Source organism: Protobothrops mucrosquamatus, unplaced genomic scaffold (genome assembly GCF_001527695.2).
Source record: "Protobothrops mucrosquamatus isolate PMUCROS unplaced genomic scaffold, P.Mucros_1.0 scaffold_13, whole genome shotgun sequence".
Taxonomy (NCBI): Eukaryota; Metazoa; Chordata; class Lepidosauria; order Squamata; family Viperidae; genus Protobothrops; species Protobothrops mucrosquamatus.
Genome location: NW_015386089.1, coordinates 883217 through 910221, shown reverse-complemented (window position 1 = coordinate 910221; position 27005 = coordinate 883217). Strand labels below are relative to the sequence as shown.

The following is a 27005-nucleotide window of genomic DNA, read 5'->3' as shown; positions in this document are numbered from 1 at the left end:
AATGTCAATAAAGTAGTATTTAACTGTGTCTATGTGCAAGGGATGGGAGGTTGTGGCGAGGATAGAACACCATTTTCTTGAGGCTTCCTATCAAACTCCACAAATAAACATTAAAAAAAAAACAACTAACATGGGAGGGGAAAAAAGTTCTTAAATTATTTTCCCTGGAACTATTTTTTATTATTTATCTGGCCAAGCTTTTTTTAAAGCATCCATCCGGTCTAAAGCAATGCACTCCATTCTATCATTTCGTAGCCCTGCAAATTTAGCCTGCTGCAAATCAGGCTTCGGGATTGCATGGAGGATCAATAATATGTGGAGAAAGAGGAAGTATGTTGGTAAACATGCACACACATACACACACTTCTCAAATAGATTATTATCTGACTTCTCCAGGACAAACTGAGAGTGTGGCTAAGTATTCCATAACAGCAGAACATGCCTGCCAGACCTGCCACAACTTAAACCTCTAAATAGAAACAATCCTTGGCTCAGTTTGTTGAGAAAGATATAGTTTTATTACAGGCCAAGTATGTTGCAGTAGTGCAAAGCCAGAACTGAGAATCACATGCCAAAGTCCCTAAGTTCTACTTTTCTCTCCCTTAACTATCTCTCATTGCCCACCCCAGTATCACCAATCAGGTTCAGGCAAGATGTTTTTGTAACAGTCCAAGTGCAGTTTAGTATGCGGCTCTTTCCTTCCAGTTGGATGACCTTGAGGCAGCATCTCAAGGAGATGCAGCACTTACTTTTGTTTCCCCAAGCATTTTCCCCTTCGTTCTCTCTCCCCACAGTTTATGGCAGTCTGTTACTGCATAGCAGCAAAGCACAAGCAAGCATGAGGTAGTAGCTGACAATGCCATTAATTTAATAATGAAATCTCTAAAATAGATTTTTTGTTTTACAAATGTTTATGGCTTTAAAGCAAACTGACTAGCCTATTTTTCAGCACATCTATATGTTCATTGCTTTTTTCATTGTATCTACAAGTAAAACATTCTGGTGCCAAGTTGATTCCTTTGCTAAAGTATATCTTTAACTCTTGTGGAACTCTTAAATGAGAGATCATTGGCTTAACACACACTGAACTGTACACCTTAAACTGTAAATATAGATGCCATGCTAAAAAATATTTAAAATTGAGTTTGCCTTATATTTGAAACGGAACATAACACAGAACATGTGCATTTTTTCTTCTTTACTGTGTATAGAAGAGACAAAAGTCCAATGTAATGTATTACCCTATGATTATTTAATCATTAAAAAAGCAGCAGATGATGGGTTCAAAAATCATAGGAAGCACAGTCAGCATTTCTCACAGCTGCATATATTGTGGTTTGCAGGAATTTCCAGGACAATTTATAGCCTCCAGTTCTGTAGAATCAATCTACAAGAAAGTTTAAAAAAAAGAAGTTGGAGTAAACAGGAAGTCTAATAAACTGCTGGCCCTGCTTTGATTATTCAGTGCCACATTTGAATTCAGAGTATTATATTAAAAGCAACAGTTTTCTTAAATGTCTTCTACTTTAGCAGCTTTATACTGAATTGGGGAAATGCCTTTGTTAAATAACCAGGAATCAAGTCCTTGCTGCTTTGGAGCAATTCATGCAGAATTCCACACTGTACTCTTTAACAGGATTTAATTTTTGATGCAGGAATAAAGATTCCTCCCCCCCCCCCAAATGCTTCCTTTACATTCATCACTAACCTGCCACCCAAGTTGTATTGTAAAATGGGAACCAGAAATCTGGGCAGAGGGCCCAGAAAGATCTCACAATCCTTAGTGTTATGTCCTGAGCCTGCTGAAGTGTTCAGCAGGCTCAGAAATGTTGCAAAGGGTCCCGGGCAGACCAAAAGCTGCCCGGGACCAGACTGGCTGTCTCCAGCCTTGCGCGCATGCGCAAGGCGCAAAAACAGCTGGGTTTTCATTGGCTGACGCTGTCCGGTGCAAGGACACTATAAAAGGCCTGCGCGCCATTTTTTCTGTTGCTGTTTTGTTGGAGTGATCAATAAAGAAGACTTGCTGTTTACACTACTCGTTTCCTCGCAATGCCTTTTACCCGCGAATCTAACAGTGGCGACAAAGGTGGGATCGCTGCAAGCAAGACAAACAGTAAAAGAAAATAGGACTCACCCAAGAAGTCCTGAAGCCTGGGAAAGTTCGGCGTCTAGCATCGCAACTCTACCTGCCAGTATAGCATCGCTGGAGGTGAGCTTGGCAGAAGGACCCCTTCCCAAATACAAGGCTCGCAGCAATGGCATTAATGAGGGTTGCAGAAGGCTAAGATGTCTAAGATTGGCCGGTTGTCAGACTTTGATATTTCCCACCCGGAACGCTGGAATTTGTACGTGGCGCGGGTGGAGAATTACTTCAGAGTCAATCAGATAAGAGAAGACGGCCTTAAAGTGGCTACCCTGCTATGTGTCTGTGGACAGGAAACATTTGACATAGCAGAGAATCTGGTGGCCCCGGCGCTTTTGGAGTCAGTGTCTTATGCAGACTTGATTGCTTGGCAACACGCGTTCGAGCAGAGGGACCAGAGGCCTGGTCAGTCTGTTGCGGACTTTATTGCTGCCTTAAAGCAAGCAGCGAGGCCTTGTGAATTCAAGAACCTGGAAGAGAGGCTGTGGGATCGTTTCGTTTGTGGCCTAAGGAGTCGTGAGCTACAGCAGAAGATCTTTGCCAAGGAAGTTGTTTCGTTGCAAGATGCCTTGAGAGAGGCTGCAGCTGAAGAAGCAGTGGGCGGCACTATGAAGGCCTTGCGGCTCGCCAGGAACCCTCCAGCCACCGTGACCGTCCATCAAGAGGTTGCTCGAGAAGATCCAGAACAGAATCCTGAAGAGGAGGTGGATAGGCTGCACCAGTCAGCGGAGAGAAAGCTGAAGGAGTGTCCATACAAGGCCCCAGCATCTCCTCAATGTTTCGGGTGTGGAGGACGCCACAAGCGCGCTGACTGCCAATTCCGCTCTGCCATTTGCCAGGCATGTGGAAGGCAAGGCCACATTGCCTCCATCTGTTTGGGTCGCCAGAAGGTCCAATCTCGGGAAGAATTGCTTCAGAAAGGTACCAGGGTCCCCAGCCAACACAGGGTGGGTTTCTGCATATCGCGCAGGAGTATTTTGACGACAGGGACACACAAGCCCCTTAAGAAAAAACTTTGCATTGACATGAAGTTACAAGGGGTTCCCTTATCAATGGAGTTGGACACAGGGTCCGCTCTATCGATCATTTCGCATGACACCTTCAAAAGGATTTGCAGCAGTAGTGGCCTTCGAGTCAAACTCAGGCCATCAAACTTAATTCTCACTGACTTCCAGAATTCCAGAGTCAGCGTGAAGGGGGAGGCTACACTGAAGGTGCAGCGCAGGGCTTTTGAAGGCCTACTAGATGTGGTGGTAGTTGGGGGTGATCGCACGAGTCTCATTGGACTCGATTGGTTCGAGGCCCTTGGGATCCAAGTGACTGGGCTTCACAGCCTGCAAACGTTAGGCCTTGCAGACGTCTACAAGGAGTTTGCTGATGTGTTTAGCACAGAGCTTGGTTCATACAAGGGGCCTCCCATTGCCCTACACTTAGACCATTAGGATTAAGCCTAGAAGGGTGCCTTTTGCTCTCAAAAGCAAAATTGATGCAGAGCTGGACAAGCTACTCCAGCAGGGCATCTTAGAACCCGTGAACTCTAGTCCATGGGAAACCCCCATTGTAATGCCTCTAAAGGCTAATGGAGAAGTCCAAATTTGTGCGCACTATAAATGTACACTGAACAAAGCGCTGCAACAGCATGCATATCCAGTGCCTGTGGTGAGCCACATTCTGGCCTCCCTCAAGGGGGGCGAATTTTTGCAAAACTTGATTTGGCACAGGCCTACCAACAGTTACCTGCTGATGAGGCAACAGCTGAGGCTCAAACAATTGTAACACACAGGGGAGCCTTTAAGGTCAAAAGACTGCAGTTTGGGGTTAATGTAGCCCCTGGCATCTTCCAAAGTGTAATGGAGCGCACGCTCCGTGGTATTCCTGGGGTCTGTCCCTACTTCGATGACGTCCTCATTGCTGGGGAGTCATCTCTAAACTTAGCTGAAAGATTAAGGGCTGTCTTGCTTTGTTTCCGCCAAGCGGGTCTGAAACTGAAGCAAGATAAGTGTAAAATTGGAGTCACTTCCACTGAATTCTTAGGCTTCAGAATTGATGCTCAAGGCATCCATCCTGCTGAATCTAAGCTTCAAGCAATTCAGCAGGCCCCAAGTCCCAAGTCCAAAAGCGAACTTCAGGCTTTCCTGGGACTCTTAAATTTCTATCACGCATTCCTTCCCCACAAGGCTGCAGTGGCTGAGCCGTTACACCGGCTCTTGGATAAACAGGCTCCTTGGCAAGGGTCCATGAGAGGAGTTTCAATGAGGTTAAGGCCTTGCTCTCTTCAAATGCGGTTTTAGCGCATTTCAATGAGCAATTGCCTGTGTGCATCACATGTGATGCATCCCCTAATGGGGTGGGAGCAGTACTTAGTCACCCGAAGGCTGATGGGACACAAGTCCCTGTGGCCTACTACTCAAGGACTCTGTCATCTGCAGAGCGTAATTACGCTCAGATTGACAGAGAAGCCTTGGCCATAGTGGCTGGCATAAAGAAATTTCATGATTTCTTATATGGCTGCCACTTCACAGTCTACACAGACCATAAGCCTCTGCTGGGTTTGTTTACCACAAACAAGCAAACCCCTCACATAATATCTCCTAGAATGCTGAGATGGTCAATTTTCCTGTCAGCATGTGACTACACACTGATTCACAAACCTGGAAAAGAAATGGGCCATGCAGATGGCCTCAGCAGATTACCTCTAAAACAGATAGAGGCAGATCCTGCTCCTGCTATTAACATTCTCTCCATTCAGGAGTTGCCTGAATCTCCCCTCAATGCTAGGGACGTGGCTGCAGAAACTGCCACTGATCACACGCTTACACATGTGCTGACAAGAGTGTTGTCAGGATGGCCTGACATGTGTCCAGATACTGAGTTTCAAAGCTTCTGGCAAAGGAAGCAAGAGCTTTCCACATTCAAAGGGTCCCTGTTATGGGGTAATAGGGTAGTCATTCCAGCCTCATTGAGGACTAGAATCTTGATCTCTCTGCATGAGGGACATCCGGGTATCGTCCGGATGAAAGCGCTTGTGCGCAGCCATCTCTGGTGGCCTGGGCTCGATAAAGCCATCAAGGCCCAGGTGCATGGGTGCCAAGTGTGCCAACAGTCAAGGCCTGAAATGCCTCAGGCCCCTGTACATAGGTGGGAGGAAACACAAGCCCCTTGGTCAAGGGTACATATAGATTACACTGGGCCCTTTCAGGGGCAATTCTTCCTTCTCCTCGTTGACAGCCATTCCAAGTGGCTAGAGGTTGTGCCTGTTTCCTCCACTACTACTTCTAGGACCATCCAGGTGTTGAGAGGAATCTTCGCCTCCCATGGATTTCCAGATGTCCTGGTCTCAGATAACGGCCCCCAATTTACTTCTTCTGAATTTCAGGATTTTCTACAGGCCAACTTGATCCGGCATGCAACTTCAGTACCGTTCCACCCATCTTCCAATGGCCAGGCAGAGAGGATGGTGCGCACTACCAAAGATGCTCTCAAGAGAATTACGTATGGCAGCTGGCATCACAGGTTAGCTGATTTCCTTCTTTCACAACACAACACACCTTGCACAGTCACAGGAAAAAGCCCAGCAGAACTCCTCTGGGGTCGCCGCCTCATCACCAAACTGGACAGGTTGCACCCAGACCGGGTGGCTTCACAGGTGTCACAGCCGCGGGCACCTAGAAGACTACAGGTGGGCGATCCGGTCTGGGCAAGGAACTATGGTCTTGGACATCTCTGGGTCACAGCAGTGGTATGCAAGGTCTCTGGGCCGCTGTTATACGAAGTGGCCTTGGACGATGGGCGCATCATCCAACGGCATATAGACCAACTGCGCTGGAGGCTTCCCAGCAACACTTCTGCTCCTGGCTCTGCTCTCGGGGGGGAGGAGGACCGTAATCACAATTCTGGACCACAGTCTCCCCGCTCCAGCGGTTTCTCACACGCTGCCGCACATGTTCCAGTTGCAGAATGGGGGCATTCACATACTTCAGCTATTGCTCCAGACAGGGAGTCTCCAGAAAGGGAGTTGGCCATAGAGGCGGCTCCTGACTCTGGCACCTCCGGCACATACACGGGGGCCGTCAGCCACTCAGGCCAGCTGCTGGTCTTGGGCTCGAGGGATAGTGCTCCCAAGAGGAGTCCATTGTGGACTTGGGGAATTCCAGCCCACCACTGGAGTTGGGGAATTCCACCCCCCCAAGGAACTCTGACTTGGATTCAGAGGATCCAGCCAGTCAGCAGCTGGGTGGGTCACTTGGCTATTTGCGACACCAAAGTCCTGGTCTGCCTAGCCTGGCAGGCGAGCTGGCAGGCCAGGCACACACACCGCCCATAAGAAGGTCACAGCGGGCCAAGGACCCACCCAAACACCTTGAGGACTATGTGAGGTTTCTGTCAAGTCAAGGGAACCTTGCTAGTTCTTAAACAAGAGGCAGAACAAACACTCAGGTGAAGGAGTGTTATATTCAGCATATTATTTTGTTGTATTTTTTTTTGTATAATTACAAATGTAAGAGTGCTCTGCCTGTGTGCAGGCATATTGTGCTTCACAATAACATCCAGTCAATTGAACACATGTACCTGTGCTGCTATAACAATCAGGGTACTATTGTTTCATCCAGGGGGGAGGGGTGTTATGTCCTGAGCCTGCTGAAGCGTTCAGCAGGCTCAGAAATGTTGCAAAGGGTCCTGGGCAGACCAAAAGCTGCCCGGGACCAGACTGGCTGTCTCCAGCCTTGCGCGCATGCACAAGGCGCGAAAACAGCCGGGTTTTCATTGGCTGACACTGTCCAGTGCAAGGACATTATAAAAGGCCTGCGCGCCATTTTTTCTGTTGCTGTTTTGTTGGAGTGATCAATAAAGAAGACTTGCTGTTTACACTACTCGTTTCCTCGCAATGCTTTTTACCTGCGAATCTAACACTTAGGATTGCAAAATTCTAATCCAATGGAGAACAGGAGCATTCTTGTGTGCATGATCGAACCTTCCCTTCCCCTTCCTCCATTTTTTTGCAGAAAAATTGTATTTGGAATACTTGGAATACATCTAATACTTGACACCAGCATCCTCTCTATAACCACAGATAAATGCCAGCAACTTCAAAACATTCCTAAATACAGGATGGTCCCTTGCAGATTTGTCCATGACACTTCCCAAGATAACCCAGAATTCGGAGTGCAATTTCCCCTCTGGCTCCTGAGATGGGCACACACATGAGGGAACCTCACTGTCACCTCCTCACCTTCACAAGGAGGCACATTTTGGCACCGTGTTTCTTCCACCACTTCCAAGTCTTGTCCTTCCAGTTGCTTACATTGAGGATTTGGGTTTCCCGTAAACGTTGCGTTGTACTGCTTCCCGTTCTCTCCTGTCACCACCTTCCTGCAGCCCGGAAGAGAAAAGAAAAAAAATAGAAAATCAGAGCCAACATCCTAGAAAGATTGAATGGTACATTTTCTCTTCCTTGTGCCCCAATCTTATTTGTCTAGGACAGATATGAGTAATATCTAGGTTTTATATGGCACTCAGAGACCTTACCCATCACCTCTTTAATTTCCCATTACCGTGATCCAATCACTCCTGGCCCTCTCCCCTCCCACCCCGCCAGAGAGAATAAGCTGCTCAGGCAAAAATCCCATAAAGTTGGCTTTTTTTGAATACCCTCTTCCAAAAAGAGTTGGAATCCCAACCAGCCTTTTAAAAAGTTTGATGGGCTGTTGGGAATAGGATAGTGCTAAGGAAACAGAACATAAAAGCATCATTCATGCACTAGCAGCAACTTATAATGCCTTTGTAATATCACCAAGCCAGATATAAAGCCTGTTTGTGTTACTGTTATTTTGAAAAGACAATGGTTGGTTGACTCTAAAGGATGCCATAGGTTGTAGGGCAGAGATTACTATGGTCTTTCCCTGCAAGGTCTTAGCTCCCTCCCGTGATTCAAATTTACTATCTCCACTACTAACAGAAGAAACTGGTAAGAGCAGTTTGATCAGCACCATTGAGAAAATGGAAGGGGCCTAATCTTGCCTAGTGACAGGATTTAATGGGGACAAAGTTAAAGACCTCTTCCCCAGACACCCCAAACCTGAATGTCATTCTTGGCAGCTTTAACCAGATATGCTAGACCACCCATCCCTCAGATGAAGACCAAGAGAGCCCACACAATCCTCCCACTGGCTGCCTGGGGCAGAGCAAGATGGTACACAGAAGCACCCTATTTCCATTTACAGAACCTGATTAGATGAGCAGTTGACCTTTTGTCATGCCATGAGGTATTGTCTTCTCCTGAGCCAGAGGTAGGCCGTGTGTCAGATCTGCTCCTACCTTCCAACAATTTGTTGCTGCTCCCCACCTTCTAGCAGCTGCTGTTTCATTGGGGCTCATGGCAGAGCTGGCCCTGGGGCACAAAAATGGTTTCTGGCTCAAGCTGCACAGGCAACTCGCCATTTTTTTATTTTTTTTTGGTATTGGTTTCATTTTTGTGCTCTGAGCATCGGGACTCAAATGTCACTGCTCCGGTGACATCAGGGAGGGTGAGACACTAGCCGTGGGGGAAAGCAAGGAGACCAAACAGATGGAAAGGCAACAGGTAAAAAAGAAAGAAGAAGAGAAGAAAATCACCAAGCAGGCACCAAGCACTCCTGCCCCAAAGTATAGAAAGCCAGCTCAGAGCATCCCCAGCCAATGTTTTCTGGGAAAGAAGCAAGCAAATGAATGAGAAGGGGAGAAATGGACAGGGAGCAACAGGAACTGAGAGATGCCAAGAGCGATTGCAGAAATTGCTCTTTACTCAGAAATCATTTATCACAGGAACTGATTACCGTTAAGGCTAAGTTGTTCAGGAGAGCAACAAGTTAAGGCTTCTTCCACCAGCAAGAAATCTACCCATACTTTCCTTAACCCAGCGGTTCTCAACCTATGGGTCGCGACCCCATTTGGGGTCGATCGACCATTTCACGGGGGTCGTCAAGCAAGGCTGCCCGCCATTTTTTTTCCCCTTTTCCGGCGGGTGCCTTACCTCCCTTGAGCTGGGCCAGCTGGTAGTCGGCCTGCTCCGTCTCTGCCACTTGCCAGCTATGCCTCGGCCGGCGCAGCGCTCCTGGGCAGGGGAAGTCCTCGACTTACGACCGGTTGGGTAGTCCTCGACTTACGACCGGTTTAGTCCTCGACTTATGACCAGTTTAGTCCTCGACTTACGACCGGTTTAGTCCTCGACTTACGACCGGTTGGGGGTCGCGGCATTAAAAAGGTTGAGAACCACTGCCTTAACCTGTCCCTCACCATATCTCTGAGAAAAAGCTTTAGCTGCTGCCCTTGTCAGAGAGGCAGAGTAGAGGTTGGTTGTCACACCTACAATCCTTTGTAATTGGTTGGGATTCGCTTTTAACTGATTGGATCAAGACGTGGTGCTCATAATAAGACTCCAGAATGGCTGCCAGGCTGACTCTTCTCATTCAGAATTGGGAGCTGCACTGCCCAAAAAGGAAGCTCTGACCTGGAAACCAAATTGAGGGGTTGCTTTCTGCAAGTCCAGCAATTATTAAAGTCCCACAGGGGAAACAGAAGTCTGTTAAAGGATGTAGCAATCCTTATATTCAGCATGAAGCCTACCAGGTTCTACCCTTTTGTTTGGCCCAAGAAATTGGATACTATGAAGGCAGCCTTTTCCACCAACAGAAAAAATCCCAAATTAGCAACTGATTGCTGTACAGTAATACTTCAGCCCAGGGAAAATGATAGCATTATCCTTTACATTTGGATAAAGTACTTAAGGGGTGCAGGGAGGGCACCCCAGACTATGGCTTCCCTTGTTCTTTTGAAAGTAAAAGAAAATATTTCAGAACGAGATGCAGAAAAGCCAGATCCCACCCAAAATGTTCCTTCTTACTTGCCTTCTCTAAGATGGCACCTTCCAGCACATTGGAAATCCTGAGCCTTGCAATCCCCATCAGTTCTCAACCACTTGGAAAGGTTCCAAAGGAGTAAAAGCTGCTTTGGGAACTTTTTTAGGAATGCTGAAATCCCCAGTCAGGAATGTGCTCTTCATACATATGAGGGTGTGAGCAGGATCTCCTTGTAAGTTCTGCTAGATCAGTGGTTCTCAACCTTTTTAATGCCGCGACCCCCAACCGGTCGTAAGTCGAGGACTAAACCGGTCGTAAGTCGAGGACTAAACCGGTCGTAAGTCGAGGACTACCCAACCGGTCGTAAGTCGAGGACTTTCCCTGCTCGGGAGCACCGCGCATGCGTGGTTCCGCCCCCTGCGCCGGCTGAGGCGTAGCTGGCAAGCGGCAGAGACAGAGCAGGCCGACCACCAGCTGGCCCAGCCCAAGGGAGGTAAGGCACCCGCCGGAAAAGGGAAAAAAATGGTGGACAGCCTTGCTTGGCGACCCCCATGAAATGGTCGATCGACCCCAAATGGGGTCGCGACCCATAGGTTGAGAACCACTGTGCTAGACGGCCATTGCAATGACAGTTATTGAACTAACTTCATGAAACCAAGTAGACTGAGTTGTACCCACAAATCCCAAAAGTTAAGAACTAGGTTAAAATTTCAGTGCGGTCCTAACTTTTGTCCGAAACTGTTCTTATTTCAACCCTCCTTCCTTCCAAATTTCAGACTTACGAATAATCAGGGTAGATGGGCGCGCAGACTCTCTTGCGAGATCTTTTAGGTTCAGGTCCACAGGCTGGCTCACAGAGACCCCAAGGACTCCAAGCTGTCCAGGCTCCCGGCACTGAGAAAAACCACACCAATCAAAACCAGCAAGACTTCATCCCAGGCAGCCTTCACCACTGACCATTATCTCTTATAGGACCATGACAGACATCTCAGGCTGGGCCCAGAAAGACATGAATGGGAATCTCTGCCTTATCATAAAGCAGGGGTCCCTAACCCCCAGTCTGTGGACTGGCACTGGGCTGTGGCATGCCAGAAATCAGGCCGCACAAACAAGCAAATCCCCAACCATGGGACGCAGGCAGCCTGCAAAACCAAGCTCCCTCTGGTCTGGGGAAAAACCTTTCTCCACGGAATTCGTCCCTGGTGCCCAAAAGGTTGGGGGCCACTGTAATAAAGTTCAGATATGTGTAACTTGAATACTACATCAAGCAACGTTATGGCTTTGCATTAATCAACCACATGAGTTATGTTTGCCCAATAAAATAAACCTCCCATAAAAATCTAATCCAGTTTAATAGTAAACAAGCTTATTGAATTTTTCTTCTGGGTTTGTAAGCTAGCTAAAGGTATCACGTAAACACAGGCACCCAAAGACTTTAGGCCAGTTGTTATCTCTCAACCACAAATTTCTTGTGCAATTAGATGGGGGCTATATGCCAAACACATACTGTATACAGTATTAGGGTGGCATAATCGCCCTACATTTGTGAATGGACACGACTTCTCAACTAACAACAACAAAAAGGGAAGTCATGGAAAGTCTGTCAGCCATGAGGTGAGCAGTTTCTTCCCAGGTTTGTGTTATGAATAACAAAAGGAGCAGTTAACTGAATACAGTGCTGGCTTGGCGAGCAATAACAGAATAACAAAATAACAGAGTCAGAAGGGACCTTGGAGGACTTCTAGTCCAATCCCCTGCTCAGGCAGGAAACCCTATACCAGTGATGGCGAACCTTTTAGAGACCCAGTGCCCAAACTGCAACCCAAAACCCACTTATTTATCACCGGGTGCCAGGTGGGTGTGGCCGCGGTGGTCATGGCAGACTGGGTGGGCGGGGCCAGGGCGGCGGGGGCCAGTCCCTCGCCATCTCCGGGGCATGGCATGTGTGCCCACAGAGAGAGCTCTGAGTGCCGCCTCTGGCACGCGTGCCATAGGTTCGCCACCACTGCCCTATACCAATTCTTCCTCCTTATCCACATTTTGCTGTTTTAAAAGCACTGTGTTATTTACTGATGAAACTGTCACTGAAAAATAATCTTTTTCTGATGCCATATTAACTACAAAATTCTGCAGGTAGAAGGTTTTTTAGAATGACATTGTGGACACCGGTCAGTGAGTGTTACAGTTAGCTTCTGCTGCAAAGATGCAGAAAGGGCCGTTCAGAATTAATCCCTACTTCTATAAGGTTCTTTCTTTCCATTTTCTGCATTTTTTTTTACCTCACCATTTGCATCAGTCAATGCACAAAATACTGGAGCCCTGAACTTTTTCAGAAGATAATCAATATGCTCACAAAAAGGTAAAAAAGATAAATTCTACCTGAATTAGGAGGATCTTAATATTCAGAACAGGTTTCAGTGGAATCCCTGTTACTTCTTAGAACTTTCTCAGGATTGTGTAAGAGAGAAACAGATTAAGCCACCTTCTCGCTTCTCCAGATGTGCCGGAATTCAATTCCCAGACAATGAGCTCTTTGGGCAAAATGAGACTAGTAATTGCCAGGCACCTGGAGCCTACCAGATTGGGGAAGACTGCTTTGGGATATGAGATCTCTTTGTACCTCTTCTGATTCCCAATACTCACACCTGCATCCTTCGAAATTGTAGCAGGCCCTGGATTCGCTGAATAATCCCCCACAACGCTTGCCCTCATGGTGCCGTCCAGTACAGGTCCTAGTTCTTATCTGAGAGCCAGCAATGTCCTTACAGTCAATATCAATGTCATGAAAGTTACACGGCTTCCAAGGAGTCCATTCCTTCCAATAACCATCCACTATGGGAAATGTTTAAAAAAGATCTGGTCAGTGCAGAAAAGGGTTGAGGTCGGGGGGAGGGCAGTTCTCCAGCCAGATCCTCTGAGAGAGAAGAATCTAAGCCCAAAGCCACCAACAGTTTTACAGGAACAAAATCATCCTTCCCCGTATATCTGGGGTCCTACAGTATCTCTGGCAGTGTACCCAGAAGGGCGAAGGAATAGCAGTGCCACTTCTGCTGAAGATACCTGATGTTGCTTGCCCAGAAATACCAAGGACTGTTGCAAAAAATGTTGTCCTGACTCAAGAGAACCTGTTAAATCCATCAGTCCTGTTTTCCAGTGTTCAGCTTGCCCCATCTTTTAGTTTTTCAGAAATCACATCTAATTTAGGTTCCAATTTATGCCAAAGTCAACTTAGGTAAAGCTTTCTAGAATAGAACAGTTGTATAACTTGTAGGGTGGGGAGCATCTCACTGGATTCAGCTACCTTAGAAGCAGCTCTCTGTCTTCAGGTTGTGGATTACCCCTCACAGTCTCTACTTATTCCTTCAACTTCTTAATTTTCCCCATTACCTGGGCAGGGCACCCTGACAGTGCAGGGTTGCTTACGTATGTCCTCCCCAAGGCAATTCTGCCCTCCGTACTTCGGTGCAGGGTTATCACACAGACGCTTCTGCTCCGTTTGGCCGACCCCACAGATCACACTGCAGGGTTTGAATGGTTTCCAGCTGCCCCAGTTGCCATCCCCTGTGGGAGAAAACAGGGGTGGAGTCAGAAGAGAAAAGAGGCGGATCCTCATAACAGGCTTGTTCAAAGACACACCATAAATAGCATATTGCAGTGGTGGCGAACATGTGGCACACGTGCCAGAGGTGGCACTCAGAGCCCTCTCTGTGGCACGCGTGCTGTCGCCCCAGCCCTACCTCCCCCCACAGCCCCATCCTCACCAGAATCCTCCCTGGAGGAGAGTCGCCCCCGGGCACAGACCACGTGGAGCAGCACAGCCAAACACAGGGCAGCCAGGCAGCAGAGCAAGACTCCGCCCTCACACCCTATCGCACACAGATGATGCATGGAGTGCAGAGGGCGTGGCCATCATGGGGCTGCTGGGTCACCTGGGCGATGGGCCGTGGAGGCGGTGAGTGGCCCTGTGTGTGGGCGGGGCAAGGGGTGGGGCAGTTTTGGGGCACTCGGTCTCTAAAAGGTTCGCCATCACTGGCATATTGTACCTTTCCTGCTCTTAAAAAGTAACCAGGACCTTCTTTCCTGAAGCTGGCGCTTTCCAGGTGTCCTGGAGGGCAACTCTCATCAAGCCAAATCAAGATGACCAAATGAGCATGTTTCAAAATAAGAGCAAATCCGAACGGGCCAGTGGGTCTATTCATCTGGAACTAGCTGGCCCAAGACCCCAAGGAGCACAGCCTCTGCTCTTCTCCTTTGTTGAGAGGGTGATCCTATGGCCTGCTATAAAGGGAAAGAGCATCTTCCTAAGAATGCTAAGTGTGGGAATGCTACACCTGACTAAAAGTGTGGCTTCCTTCTCTTACGTGGACAGAAGGGCAGTCCTGTGCAGCTTTGGGACTCCTGGCTTCCTCCTGGACATGCCTTGCCCCGAGGATTGATAGAAGGTGGAGGGTTGTTACACAAGCGGAATCGTAGTTGTTGAGGCTTTGCAGCTGAGCCTTCTATAGTGCAAGTATGGGAGCAGTGCTGCCAAGGTCCCCAGTTGCCCCAGTTTCCGTGAGCTACATTGAAAAGAAAAACATGAATGAGAGTCAAAGGATGCTGGGTCAAAGACTTGTGGAAGAGACCAGGAGTACAATTCATATCAGTCATATTTGTTTCTGCTATCTTGGGTTCATCGTTTCTTCTTCTTTCTGTCAGGCCTCAGTATGTCTCTTCCCCTCGACCTGCCTGATCTGATCAAACTGATCTATCATTGAGATTTCTTTTAATTCAGGTTTCCCTAGCTGGTTCCTCCCAAAAGGGTCAAATTCATTTTGCAAAATCCTGAGAGCTGAAGTTAGAGGAGTTGAAATTACTGTCTTAGTACACTCATATTTTTTCTATCTCTTCTTATTGCCTTTTATCTCCCCATTCTCAAAATCTTCCTTCTTTCCTTCCTCCCTCCCTCCCCCCCTCCCCCTCCCTCCCTCCCTCCCTCCCTCCTTCCTTCCTTTCTTTCTTTCTTTCTTTCTTTCTTTCTTTCCATAGCAAAGGAAGTGTGGAAACATTTTAAAAATTAACAAACCAAAAATTTCTATTCATGGTTGGAAGGAAATTCTGCTGCAAATCCTGAGATTGTGAGCCAGGCCAGAAAAATGACACAGCTTCCTTATGGAATTGCCAACTGTATCCTTATCGCTTTTAGGTCTTTTGACCCTAAGTAAAGTTTATTGGTTGAGTCTTATCTTACAATTCTAAAGAGGAATTTGACTTTTGTCAACAACTTCAAATAAAGCTGTTCTGTACTGATCTGCTAGTAAAACTCAAGTGATCACTGATATTTTGCATAATTAAGAAATTGTTCATTAACCTTTTCCTGTCTAGTGCCTTCAGTCAGGGTTGAAACTGGAATCCATACAGTTTGTTGTCAAGTCTTCAGCAACTGGTTGCTCCCCAGCCCAAATCCAGTAACATTTGAGAAGGGAGCTTCAGTGAATCCGTATGCAGAGCAGATTACCCACTCTAAATTAGAGATTGAAATATAATCTCTAATAAACATTTCCCTTTTCTCCATCACGCTGCTTTTCACCTTAGATTGTTCTTCAAGTATTTAATTACCCCAATGTTTGTGTGTGTGTGTGAGTGTGTGTATGTGTTTGTACACACACACACGCTTTCAACTCCTGGAAACCACCTGAACAAGTCCCTACAGTTTTCTTGGCAAGATTTCAGAAGTAGTTTGTCATTAACTGCTTCCTAAGGCTAAGAGAAAAAAACTGACTTAGATGGCTTTGGAACTAAGGCAGGCCTAGAACGTACGGTTTTCCAGTTTCCAACATATGCCTTAACTACTACACCAAACTGCCTCTCTATCCCAACTTACTTGGGCAAATCTGCTGGGTATCACATCTCTTAGTTTCTTTGCTGACTCCTGAGCAGGTGCCTCCACAGATAGGGGCTGGATTGGTGCAAGTTCGTTCCCTTATCTGGGTCCCAGTTAGACAGGTCACTGAGCAAGGTTGCCAGGCGCTCCATTCTGTCCATGCACCCATCACTGGAAGGAAAGAACAGCTGAGGGGGTCAAGGTTCAGGCATGCTGGAGACCCATCAGCCAAGGGAATTTCTAAATTGCATAATCCCATTTCCTTAGGAGGGAATTCCCGAAGACTTACATACATGAGGAAGTGAAAGTATCAAAACAAGTTATCATGTAGGAAACAGTAATTTGTGGGCTTATTAGCCACTATTTTCTGGAGCTGTACCAAAACATGCAGAAATATGGGATCATTGTTCCACACAAAATCACTAACGTGCTGTACAAATCATTAAAGAAATCTGCCTTTAAATTTTCTGATTACAGGCACTAAAGGAAAACAATAGAATTTTTTGAAAAACAAAAACAAAAAAGGTTGTTTGCCTGCTTTCAATTGTCTATTGTAATTCTCTTTAAAAACAATTTAGCCTGCTATCTCTTCCAACCAAAACCACCACTTGTCTCCTGTTTTTCTGCCCATCAAAATAATTGCTGAAGACCTGAAGAAGTAAGAATGCTTGTGGTGTTTTTCTTCCTTCTAGTTAATTAATAACTTTATTTCATAAACTATAGAAATTCTGTCAAAGCCAGTATTATCCACTATTGCTGAAAGTGGGTGCCTCAGACATTGACTATCTATCTCTTTGAGAGCCCTAGTGGCACAGTGCTTAGAATGCCCTAGTACAGGCTAACTCTGCCCACATCCGGGAGTTCAATCCTGACGGGGCTCAAGGTTGACTCAGCCTTCCATCCTTCCGAGGTCGGTAAAATGAACTCATGTTGGGGGCAATACACTGACTCTGTAAACTGCCCAGAGAGTGCTGTAAAGCACTATGGAGGTGATATATAAGTCTAAGTGCTATTGTTATTTATGGATCTAACTAAAATGTTTTAAGCTTATTTAAGTCCTTATCTAAGTCCTCATTTAACAACCCCTCCTTCAGTGATTATTTGAAGTTACAACGGTGCTGAACGGGAAGACTTACAACCAGTGCTCACAACCATCACAGTGACCCCCTAGTCACAAGATCATGGCTCTAGTAGTGATTGCAACTGGTTCACAACTGCAACAGTTGCAGCATCCCAGCAGTCACGTGATTGCCGTTTGTGACTTTCTCTGCCAGCTTTCCGCAAGCAATGTCGGTGGGGAAGCTGGCAACAGGTCACAAACGGCAAATCACGTAATGTCACGCCTAATAACCACGTGGAATTCATTTGACGATGGCCCCTGAAATTGCCACAATTACTGTTGAATTTTGGCGTGGTCCACATGACGTTATGCTTTACAACCACATTGCTTCGTGACAGAGTTATCAGTTTTGAGTTCTTAACTGAGGATTACCTATATTTCAAATAAATGAGATGAGATGTGGGTCTGCTTGAAACTAAGCTCGACTGTGTCCAGTCCAGTTGCTCAGAAACAAGCCCAGGTTTTGCTCAGTAGGACTAGCTGCCAGATACATGGATGTAAAATTGCAGCTACTGTGAGAATCTAATTTTAGGCAGATAGGATGCCATTGCCACTAAAGTGGGCGAGAGACAAAAATCCCTCCAGTGCCTAAATTTGGAAGGACCCTCATGGAATCCAACTTACATGTACCTTTTTCTTTACAGGGTACATTCTGCCAAAAAGGAAAAAAGGAAATATTCTGGAACATGGCATTAAAAGTTGATTGTGATTGGTGCTGACAAACTAACACTTGTGATGTCACAAACACACCTCCCCCACAACTTCTGTTGTTGTTTTTTTTAATGCGGAAAAGCAAGACGGCCTAAATGAATAAGTATTCAGGTGGTGCTTTGGAGGGGGAAATTCTCAAAATATCACTCAAAATGGCGGGGGTGGTGGTGGTGGGTGGGGTTAGGACAGGTAACACGGCCAGCTAATTTAGAGTCCTACTTCATAAGACTCCAAAATCTCAAAATTCAAGGTCATGCAAGGATAAAGAAATGACCCTGGCTCATTTCTAGCTTCATGCTTAGGACAAAGATCAAGAGTAGAGAAAGATGCTTACCGGGACAACACTCTTTCAGGAGGCAGGATTTCATTTCCCTTTCACGTGTATCCCTCGGACATGTCCCTGCACGGGAGCCATAACACACCCGACTGCGTCGCTGCACACCTTCAGTGCAGGAGACAGAGCACGCACTCCACGAGCTCCATTCATTCCACCTAGCTTCACTATAGGAAAAGAAGAACAAAGAGGGATGTAATAACTGACTTGGATCAGGGTTTCCCCATGATGTAAAATCCAACCATGAAGGATTCCCTTAGATCAGATCAAGGGTCCATCTAGCCCAGCATCCTGTTTCCTAACAGCAAAGGAAATACTTAAGGGACTTCAGAAGTGGGATCCAAATACAAGCCAACAAGAACTGTGTTGGATTAGAGGAAAGGGCCATTTCCCCCCCCCCCCAGCATTTTGATCCCATAGTGGCTGCCATCCAGATGCCTCCAAGGAGTGCAAGATATGAGCAAGCTCATACTTAGGGTAGACTTAACCATTATTAATCTGTCAAAAAGCTGTCCAAATTTTTGATCATCATGACATGTTCTGTTAGCATATTCCTCAACTTAACTAGGAATTGTATCTAAGAGTATGTTTATATCTGTGTTCCATAATTCCACAAAGAACATGGGGGGGAGGAGGAGGTGGAGGAGTGGGAGTGGGAGGAGGAGGAGGAGGTGATTGCCAGAGTGTTAATTCAATGGACAAGAACAACATTTGGTTAAATCTACTGTCACAATTCTTTAGAAGGGATAATCTGAAATTAAAATAGAATGTTTTGTTTCTCTAGGTATTTCTCTATACTCAGACGTAGAGAAAGCAATATATTGATCAATGTATTAACCAAATCCAGTGCTAGATAAAACAACAGGCAGGGAGAATTAAAAAAAAAGTCTGGAAGTTATAAGTACGAAAATATATTAAATAAAAATATATTGAAATGTAGGAAACTGCCTTATACAGTCTGGGTTTACAGATACTTGTGGCTCATAATGGCTTCAGTAAATCATCGTTTAAAAACCCTGGCTTAGCGTGATTCATGGACACAGATCAAAGTTTAAATTAACCATTTTAATTAATTTTAATAACTGATTTTAATTTGGGTTTTGATTCTAACTGCATCAATATTCTTGTTACGGTTTATACTCCACATTTTTATTGAAATAATAGCAATAGCACTTAGACTTGTACACCGGCCCACAGTGCTATGCAGCACTCTCTGGGTGGTTTACACCAGGGGTGTCATTGAGAGCCGCATCAGCATTGTGGTTGCCCTTGGGGGGCCAGGTGGGTGTGGCCAGGGTGGGTGTGGCCTACTGGGTGGGCATGGCCAGCTCTACGTCGTTCGCGTCAAGGGTGCCTGTGAGGGTCTGGGCAGGAGTGGGACAGATCTGAGGGTCTCTGGCAGAAGGGGGTGGGACCGGGGCAAGCGCCAAGGCATGGTGCATTTCTTCATTCCTCACAAAGGGTGACACCTCCCCAGCATGCACCCAGGGGGTGGGGCCAACACGGCAGGGGCTGGTTCCTCGCTGTTTCTGGATGGCCTTATGGAGCTAAGACTGAATGCATTTCGGCATAGATGGTCGTCACAAAATTGTACACTGGCTCCCGGCCGGCCTGGGCCAGGGCCAAGGCAGCGGGGGCCGTTCCCTCACTGTTTCCAGCATGGCTTCGCGGGCCACATGAAACCACTTCGCGGGCCACATCTGGCCCCTGGGCCTTGTGTTTGACATGTCTGGTTTACACTCTCAGCATATTGCCCCCAACAATCTGGATGCTCATTTCACCAATCTTGGAAAGTTGGAAAGCTGAGTCAACCTTTGAGCTCCGTCAAGATCGAACTCTAGACTGTAGATAGAGTTAGCCTGCAATACTGCATTCTAATCACTTTGCCACCAGGGCTCTTAAATAAGTTGCCCTTAATGGTGGTTCAAGTATAAACAGGAAGCCTGGGTATAAATTAAACACTTCTGTCAATGGAGCACGTGATGGAATATTGTTGTCAGTGACCAATAGGAGCTTTTGAATCTTTGGGTAGAAACTTATTTAGCCCTGCTTGGAGACAGCAGGGTTGCAGTTGAGAACGGCATGCTGCGATATGCATACTACCTGCGGCTACCCTATAGCCTCTCTTCCTATACAGGAGATGGGATAAGCAATCCTAAGGGAAGATGCCCAGCACTCAAACAATATTTGGAGGGTTCAAAGAAAGGAGGCTTAGGACCATTTGTGCAGCACATGCCAAAAATGTAGTTAATTAGAACTGTTGGGTTTTCACTTACCGGCAGGACTGGCAGGGCTCATGTGGAGCCGCCTGGAAACCATATTGATGGTTTAGACAGCAGTCTTCCTGAAAAATTCCACCTCCCAATAGGTTCCTGCAGGTCCCTGAGGTTTCGTCAAAGATTTTGTAGCACAGAATATTCTGAGCCTCTGAAAAAGGGAGCCCAGTTTAGATCAGCTGAGATCAAACAGAGAGCCACTTCCCAGAGATACACATTTTTATCCACATGAGAACAGTCCAGAGGAAGATGTAAGAGACAGGAGGGGACAGCAAAATAAAAATCAGAAAGCTGAGAGGATGCTTGTTTCTTAAAGTGATTGTTTCATTTCCCTTTTTCTACCTTTCATAACTATACTCAACATGAGCATTTATTTGTCCGCAATAGCAATTAGTCCCTTAGTCAGTTAGGCATTCAAAACCAATAGTGTCAGTTTTGCTCAAATACCTGCATTTTTAAAAAGCAATTTACCTAGGACACCAATAAAATAGACATATAAAAAATACAAGGGAACAAGTCCCATCTGAATGCTCTCCATGGGCGAAGGAAGGCAAATATACGTGTCCCACAATAACGTTGCAGGATCCAATCTGGGCCAGTCACCGGGACCAGAGGTTTTTGCCTTCCAAGCTTTCGGATTTGTGCTGGAGCCTATCTCTCAGGGAACTTCTCTCTCGGGGCTCCGGCACGTGTCCAAAAGCTCAGAAGGCAAAACCTCTGCGATCCCAGTGTGTGAGCCAGATTGGATCTTGCTCTCCATAGACATCCAGATTATCAATGTGGAGAATAACCCAAGGCCTCACGTTTTGCTTTACCAAACAGAAAGGACCAGATTTGTTATGAATGAAGGAGTAGATTCAAGAGGCATAGTTGCAGAAGAGGATATAAAAACCTTCTCATTTGGGAGCCTGCTTGACTGGCTGTTGAATTTTCTGTCCATTCTGGTGATGGGATGGTGTCCTACAAGCCGATCTAAAGGCTGAAAAACTGCCCTGTGGGGCACTGGAAGGCCAACGGGCAGAACCCATTCTGTTCTCCAAGCAAAAGAGGAGGTCTAGGAAGAACTTCTGAAGGGAAAGTCTACCGTTACTGCTCCCTACCCTCCAGTTATCACCATCGTCTCGAACTGCTGAACATGTTTAAGTTCCCAGAAGATACTAAGATAGGAACATTTCTGAGTACTTGGGGGGATTTAAATGATGGTTAGTCTCAACCGCTCCAAACTACACCATTTGGGCCTTTCTTTTTAAATGGACCAGAAGATCTCTGCTCCTTGTCCTCTATCTTTCCTTCTCCACCTGCCTGAGGCAGATTAGGGTCTTCTTAGCAGAATCACAGTTGCCCTCATTCCTGCAGTGATCAGGCGTTTGATAGCTATGATGTTTCAGTTTTAATGAATGCTCACCAACTGCGCTTTTTACATGTCTCTGCAATGCATCCGTTGTTCCCCTTCCCCTTGTCAGCTGAGCAAGGGTAACATTTCATGTGCCTAAGGAAGCAGACATTGATCTATGAAACCTCATCATGCTTTATTTTATTTCTGATGGTGAAGATCTCGAGGTGGGATTTATGGAAGCTAGCTCCAGAGTACAATTTATAAATCCTAATTCTACGTTGTTGACAGTTGCCTGATAACACAAGACAATAAAGAGGAGAGCTTGCATTCAATAAAAAAAAGCAACACGGGAAAAATATATTTCTGAATCAAAAGCAGGAAGTTTACACTTTTGCACCAGGTTTTTATATTCTCAGAAGTTTGTAATTCATTACCAACACAACACACCCACTTATCTTTTTAGTTCCTGTTAATTGGACTTTCTTCTACAAATAATGTTCAAAAAACAGATAATGTTCAAATAATGGGTTTGGATTGTAATTTTTATCATTGTGATATCCTTACTTTAACTACTTATGATTTGTTTGCTGGAAGGCTATATGCTAATGTCGCAATCAAAAAATAAATATTCATAAGAACTTCATAGTGTATTATACTGTTTATTGTCAAGAGTAATTTCTGTTGGCTCCAGTGGTGTATACTGTAAGGAAAGGGAAAGAAAGGAGTCCCTGCAGATTTTACTCCATTAGTTGTTGCCAACTATAGGGTGCAGCGCTCATCTCGATTTCAAGGCTGTGAGCCAGCGCTCTCCGAAGACCCTTCCGTGGTCATTCTCCCCACTGAAGTGGTACCTATTTATCTACTCACATTTGCTTGCTTTCAAACTGCTAGGTGAGCAAGAGCTGGGGCAAGTAATGGAATTCACCCCATCCATGTGGCGCTCAGTCCCAAACCCGGGCTGTTGGCTTTCCAGCCGACAAGCCCTGCATCTTAACTACTGAGCCATTGCGCTGCTCCTCATAAACTGTAAACCCGATAAATAATAAATAATAAAATTACCCAATATAGAATTAGATTAAATAATCTTTAACTAACCTTTAAAATAGAGTGAGTTGCCAGACTTTTACCAATTATATTAGTTGAACTACTAGAGAGCCTTTCCAATTAACATGAAATCCTACAGTTCTATCTAACATTATACACATGTTGTATGGGGAATTGGGGTGTAGCAATTTCCCACAACTGGACAGAAATTCTGAGGAAAATATTAAGGTTACTCTAGGCAAATTATCAAAAGTTTTTTATTATTATTATTATTTGATGGACAACATAGAGCTGGTTGATATATGGAGACAGAAAAATGGCAGTTTAGGAGAAAATACCTATTTTCCTGAAAGACATAAATCCTTTTCAATAAAAGACATAATTTGAATTTCCAAGAATTTGGCTACTAAGGTTTCTAAAATAGAGATATTATGAAGAGTTTTTCAGATCATAATCCTGTGAGTTTGGTTTTGATAAGAAAATCTAATTCTTTTAGATGGAGACTAAATAAAATGTTGGCATAGAAAGAAGCAATCTAAAGGACTGGTTTGGACAAAACTCAACAGCACTTTTTCGTGCGACTGCTGATAAAAACAGGATCGCCAACATGATCGCCAACATCCGATAACAGATATGGCACAAGAAGAAGAAGAAAGTAAAAAGAAATTAAAAGTCAAAAATAGTTTATGTAAATGTATTGATTTAAGAATGGTTTGGCTGCATGCCAGTAATGAGAGGTTAGCTTGTATAACATGATAGCAAAATTAGAAAAATCAAGAAAAATGCAGGCTATTTTGAATGAAATAAACAGGATTCAGGCCAGGGTATGGACTGAGACAGCATTGATGACATTCTTGGATGACATTCTTGGAGAGAAGGATAGGGGTAGTGCATCCATCCTTGCTCTTCTTGACCTCTCAATGGCCTTCAGTACCGTTGATCATGGTGTCCTTCTGAAGCAGTTTTGGAACTTGGGAGTGGGTGACACTCAGTGGTGGGATTCAAATATGTGAACAGCCAATTGTCTGTGTGGATGCCACTTCCAGAAATCCGTTCTGGGCCTGGGCAACAAAAAATTAGCTACCAGTTCTGCCGAACTGGTGCGAACCAGCTGAATCCCACCACTGGTTCTCTTCCTTTTTCTTAAGTCAATTCCAGCTGCTGTTGATGGAGGAGGATGTCCAGACCACAGCTCCTACTTTGTGGGGTGCTGCAGGGCTTGGTCCTCTTTCTTATTTAAAACCTACATGAGGTTGCTGGGTGAGGTGTTTTGACAGTTTAGAGTGATCAGTATGCTGATCATACCCAACTTTCTATTACCACCCCAGCTGCCTGAGCGATGCTGTGGATGTCCTGTCCCAGTGCCTGGAGGCTGCATGGGGCCTGGATGGGGCACAATGGGCTTTGGGTCAATCCAAGTAAGACTGTGGAGGTTTGGGTATTTATGCCTTCCAGTGTCAAGGTTTTTCTATCTTTGCTCCTCAATGGCGTGGCACTGGTGCACAATCTGGGGGTCCTCTTGGACTCACAGCTTCTACTGGAAGAGCAAGTAGTAGCCATGGCTAAGAGGGCTTTTGCACGCCCTTTGTTTGCGTGTCAGTTGTGGCCATTCCTGGTTTTGCTGTCACTCATGCCCTCGTGACTTGCCATCTAGGTGATAGCAACCTGCTCTACATGGGGCTGCCCTTGAAGAGCATTTGAAAATCCAATTGATGAAAAATTGATGGATAGCAAATGGTATCAGATACTTGGCAAATGTAACACCTTTTTTTTTTAGTTGGATTGGTTGCCAATGTGCTTCTGAGTGCAATTCAAGGTGCTGGTTGTCTTCTTTAAAGCCCTTCATGGCTTGGGACTGGGTTACCTCAGGGACCATCTTCTCCTAGTTGTTTCTCCCCATCCAATTTGGTCAGTTGGATGGGCATGCTCTGGATCCCATCAGCCAAGGAATATTGACTGGCAGAAATTACGAAGCATACCTAATGCCAGGGAAAATGACCTTACGGTTTATGTTTTGATGATTAGACAGGATTGAAAGAAGTAATTTGTGGCTGCTGAGGAATTCTGAGAGTTGAAGTCCACAAATCGTAAAATTGCCAAGGCTGGAGACCATTACTCTATAGAAAGTGGTAAGGATTGTACTTATATCTGCTATAAAATCAGAAACTACTTCTTTGTACCATTTCCTTTTTTATTTTACTTTTACTTTTTCTCCCTTTCTTATACTTTTTAGCTTTCTCTTTTATTTCTTTTTCTTTTCTTGTTGTTACTTTATATTAGTTTCTATTAGTTTCTATCTTCCTTTTCCAAAAACCTTCAATAAATATCATATTAAAAAAATAACATTATATAAGGAGGTTTCCATTCACAGACAAAAGCCTTTCTTAATATTGTCTAAACTCTCTTCCATATCTGTTACTTTAGCCTATTAAAATATAGATCATAATGATCTCAGACCAAACACACACAAAAATTTAAAAAGCAAAAAAAAGTGCATAATAGGTGTGTTTGTTAAAAAAATATTTATGGCTCAGCTAAGCATCCCTAGGCAAGTAGCCAAGTTCAGAAAATCTAATTGCCACTGCTATAGTACAAAGTTTGGCTACAATTCTAGATATTTCAGATAATAATTCAGAATAATTTGTCTTATTTTTCAGTTTCAGTGCCTGTGCAGATACAGCAGTCTAAAACAACTGATATGATTGCCTTACAGATTTTTTACACTAAAAATAGATATTTAAATAACTATGTACTTCTAAAGAGATTTTGCATCGATTCTGCCTGGGCAGCAATCAGTCTCACCTAAAACTATTAATCCAATTTCTTAAGAGATTTAAAAAGAGTCAATATATCCGTGGGAAGCAACTGGAGGTGACATCTCAAGTTCCATGGGAATATTTTTCACTGTGGTTTTTAGCCTAAGTTTCATTCCTGCAGGCTTAAGTTACCCTCCAAAAAGCATTCTACTTTGAACAGAGAGCCAGTTTGGTTTAGTACAGGGATAGGCAACCTTGGCTCTTTTATGACTCGTGGACTTCAACTCCCAGAATTCCTGAGCCAGCTATGTCATAAAAGAGCCAAGGTTGCCTACCCCTGGTTTAGTGGTTAAGGCATCAGGCTAGAAATCAGGAGACCATGAGTTCTAGTCCTGTTTTAGGCATGAAAGTGGGCTGGGTGACTTTGGGCCAGTCACTCTCAGCCCAGTCTACCTCACAGGGTGGTTATTGTTGTGGAGAAAATAACACAACTTCATTATTTATAAACATAATAAAGGTGGGGTATCAATAAATCTTTAAAGGAGCATATTTGTAGATCAGGGTTGAAATGAGGGGGCCCTTGGTGCTCTCTGAGCTTGGTTGTTTTCTTGCAGATGTTTCATTACCCAAACTAGGTAACAGCAGCACATCTCTAGCATTGATGATGTTACCTAGTTTGGTAATGAAACATCTGCAAGAAAACAACCAAGCTCAGAGAGCACCAAGCACCAAGGACTCCCCCCACATAAATCTTTCCTTTCCTTTCCTTTCCTTTCCTTTCCTTTCCTTTCCTTTCCTTTCTCCCTCTATTTAACAGGTGCATATCAGGCAGGAGCTGTATAGGAGGAAACACTGGTTGAAGCCCCGCCTTCAATGGAACTAATCCAAAGTACACCAGTTCTGCTATGGCAACTGAAAACTAGTAACCAGTGCAAAGTGTCATCGGGGCTGCTGCTTTTTAAAACTTGGATTTGTTCCTGTGCTTCTGTTAGCTGGCGGTACATAGATATAAAGTTTTCCCCCCAAGGATGGAAAAGAATAGGGTAAGGGGCTTAATTTCTGAATGTGATGTTAAAGATACAGGTCACAGGTGCATGCAACGGATGGAAACTAATCCAAGAGAGAAGCAACCTAGAACTAAGGAGAAACTTCCTGACAGTTAGAACAATTAACCAGTGGAACAACCTGCCTCCAGAAGCGGTGAATGCTCCAACACTGGAAGTTTTTAAGAAGAGACTGGACAGCCATTTGTCTGAAATGGTATAGGGTTTCCTGCCTGAGCAGGGGGTTGGATACATGACCTCCAAGGTCCCTTCCAATTTTTTTATTTTTTTTTTATTATTATTATTATTATTATTATTATTATTATTATTATTATTATTATTATTATTATTATTATTATTATTATTATTATTATTATTATTATTATTATTATTATATAAAAACCCTTCCCCTGACCTCTCTTCCCTCTCCCCTTTTACCTGTAGGAACTTCCAGGCTCACAAAAAACCAGCATACTATCACGAGGAACTGCAGCCTCTTCCACCCCAGAGTCCCCATCATGAGTTCTCACTCCAGGAAGAAGCA

At 44.9% G+C, this 27005-nt stretch overlaps 1 protein-coding gene across 1 annotated transcript; it reads right to left on the bottom strand.

Moving 5' to 3' along the window:
* Positions 1 to 495: 495 nt before the first annotated feature.
* Positions 496 to 27005, bottom strand: CFP (complement factor properdin). The gene is made up of 10 exons (XM_015826375.1): positions 26900 to 27005; positions 20283 to 20433; positions 18007 to 18173; positions 15842 to 16012; positions 14340 to 14537; positions 13366 to 13539; positions 12622 to 12810; positions 10761 to 10872; positions 7374 to 7513; positions 496 to 1387 (listed from the first exon to the last, which is right to left on the bottom strand). The coding sequence occupies exons 1-10, from the start codon at positions 26979 to 26981 to the stop codon at positions 1383 to 1385; spliced, it is 1389 nt and encodes a 462-aa protein (XP_015681861.1). The 5' UTR covers positions 26982 to 27005; the 3' UTR covers positions 496 to 1382.

Excerpts from the sequence above, each read along its gene's own strand:
- CFP (XM_015826375.1), bottom strand. The coding sequence starts at position 26,981 with ATGATGGGGACTCTGGGGTGGAAGAGGCTGCAGTTCCTCGTGATAGTA. Across the intron at positions 13,540-14,339 it reads AGGACTGCCCTTCTGTCCAC|GGGATGGCAACTGGGGCAGC; the intron begins GTAAGAGAAGGA and ends TTTCTCCCACAG. Across the intron at positions 12,811-13,365 it reads TGTCAGGGTGCCCTGCCCAG|TGGATGGTTATTGGAAGGAA; the intron begins GTAATGGGGAAA and ends CATTTCCCATAG.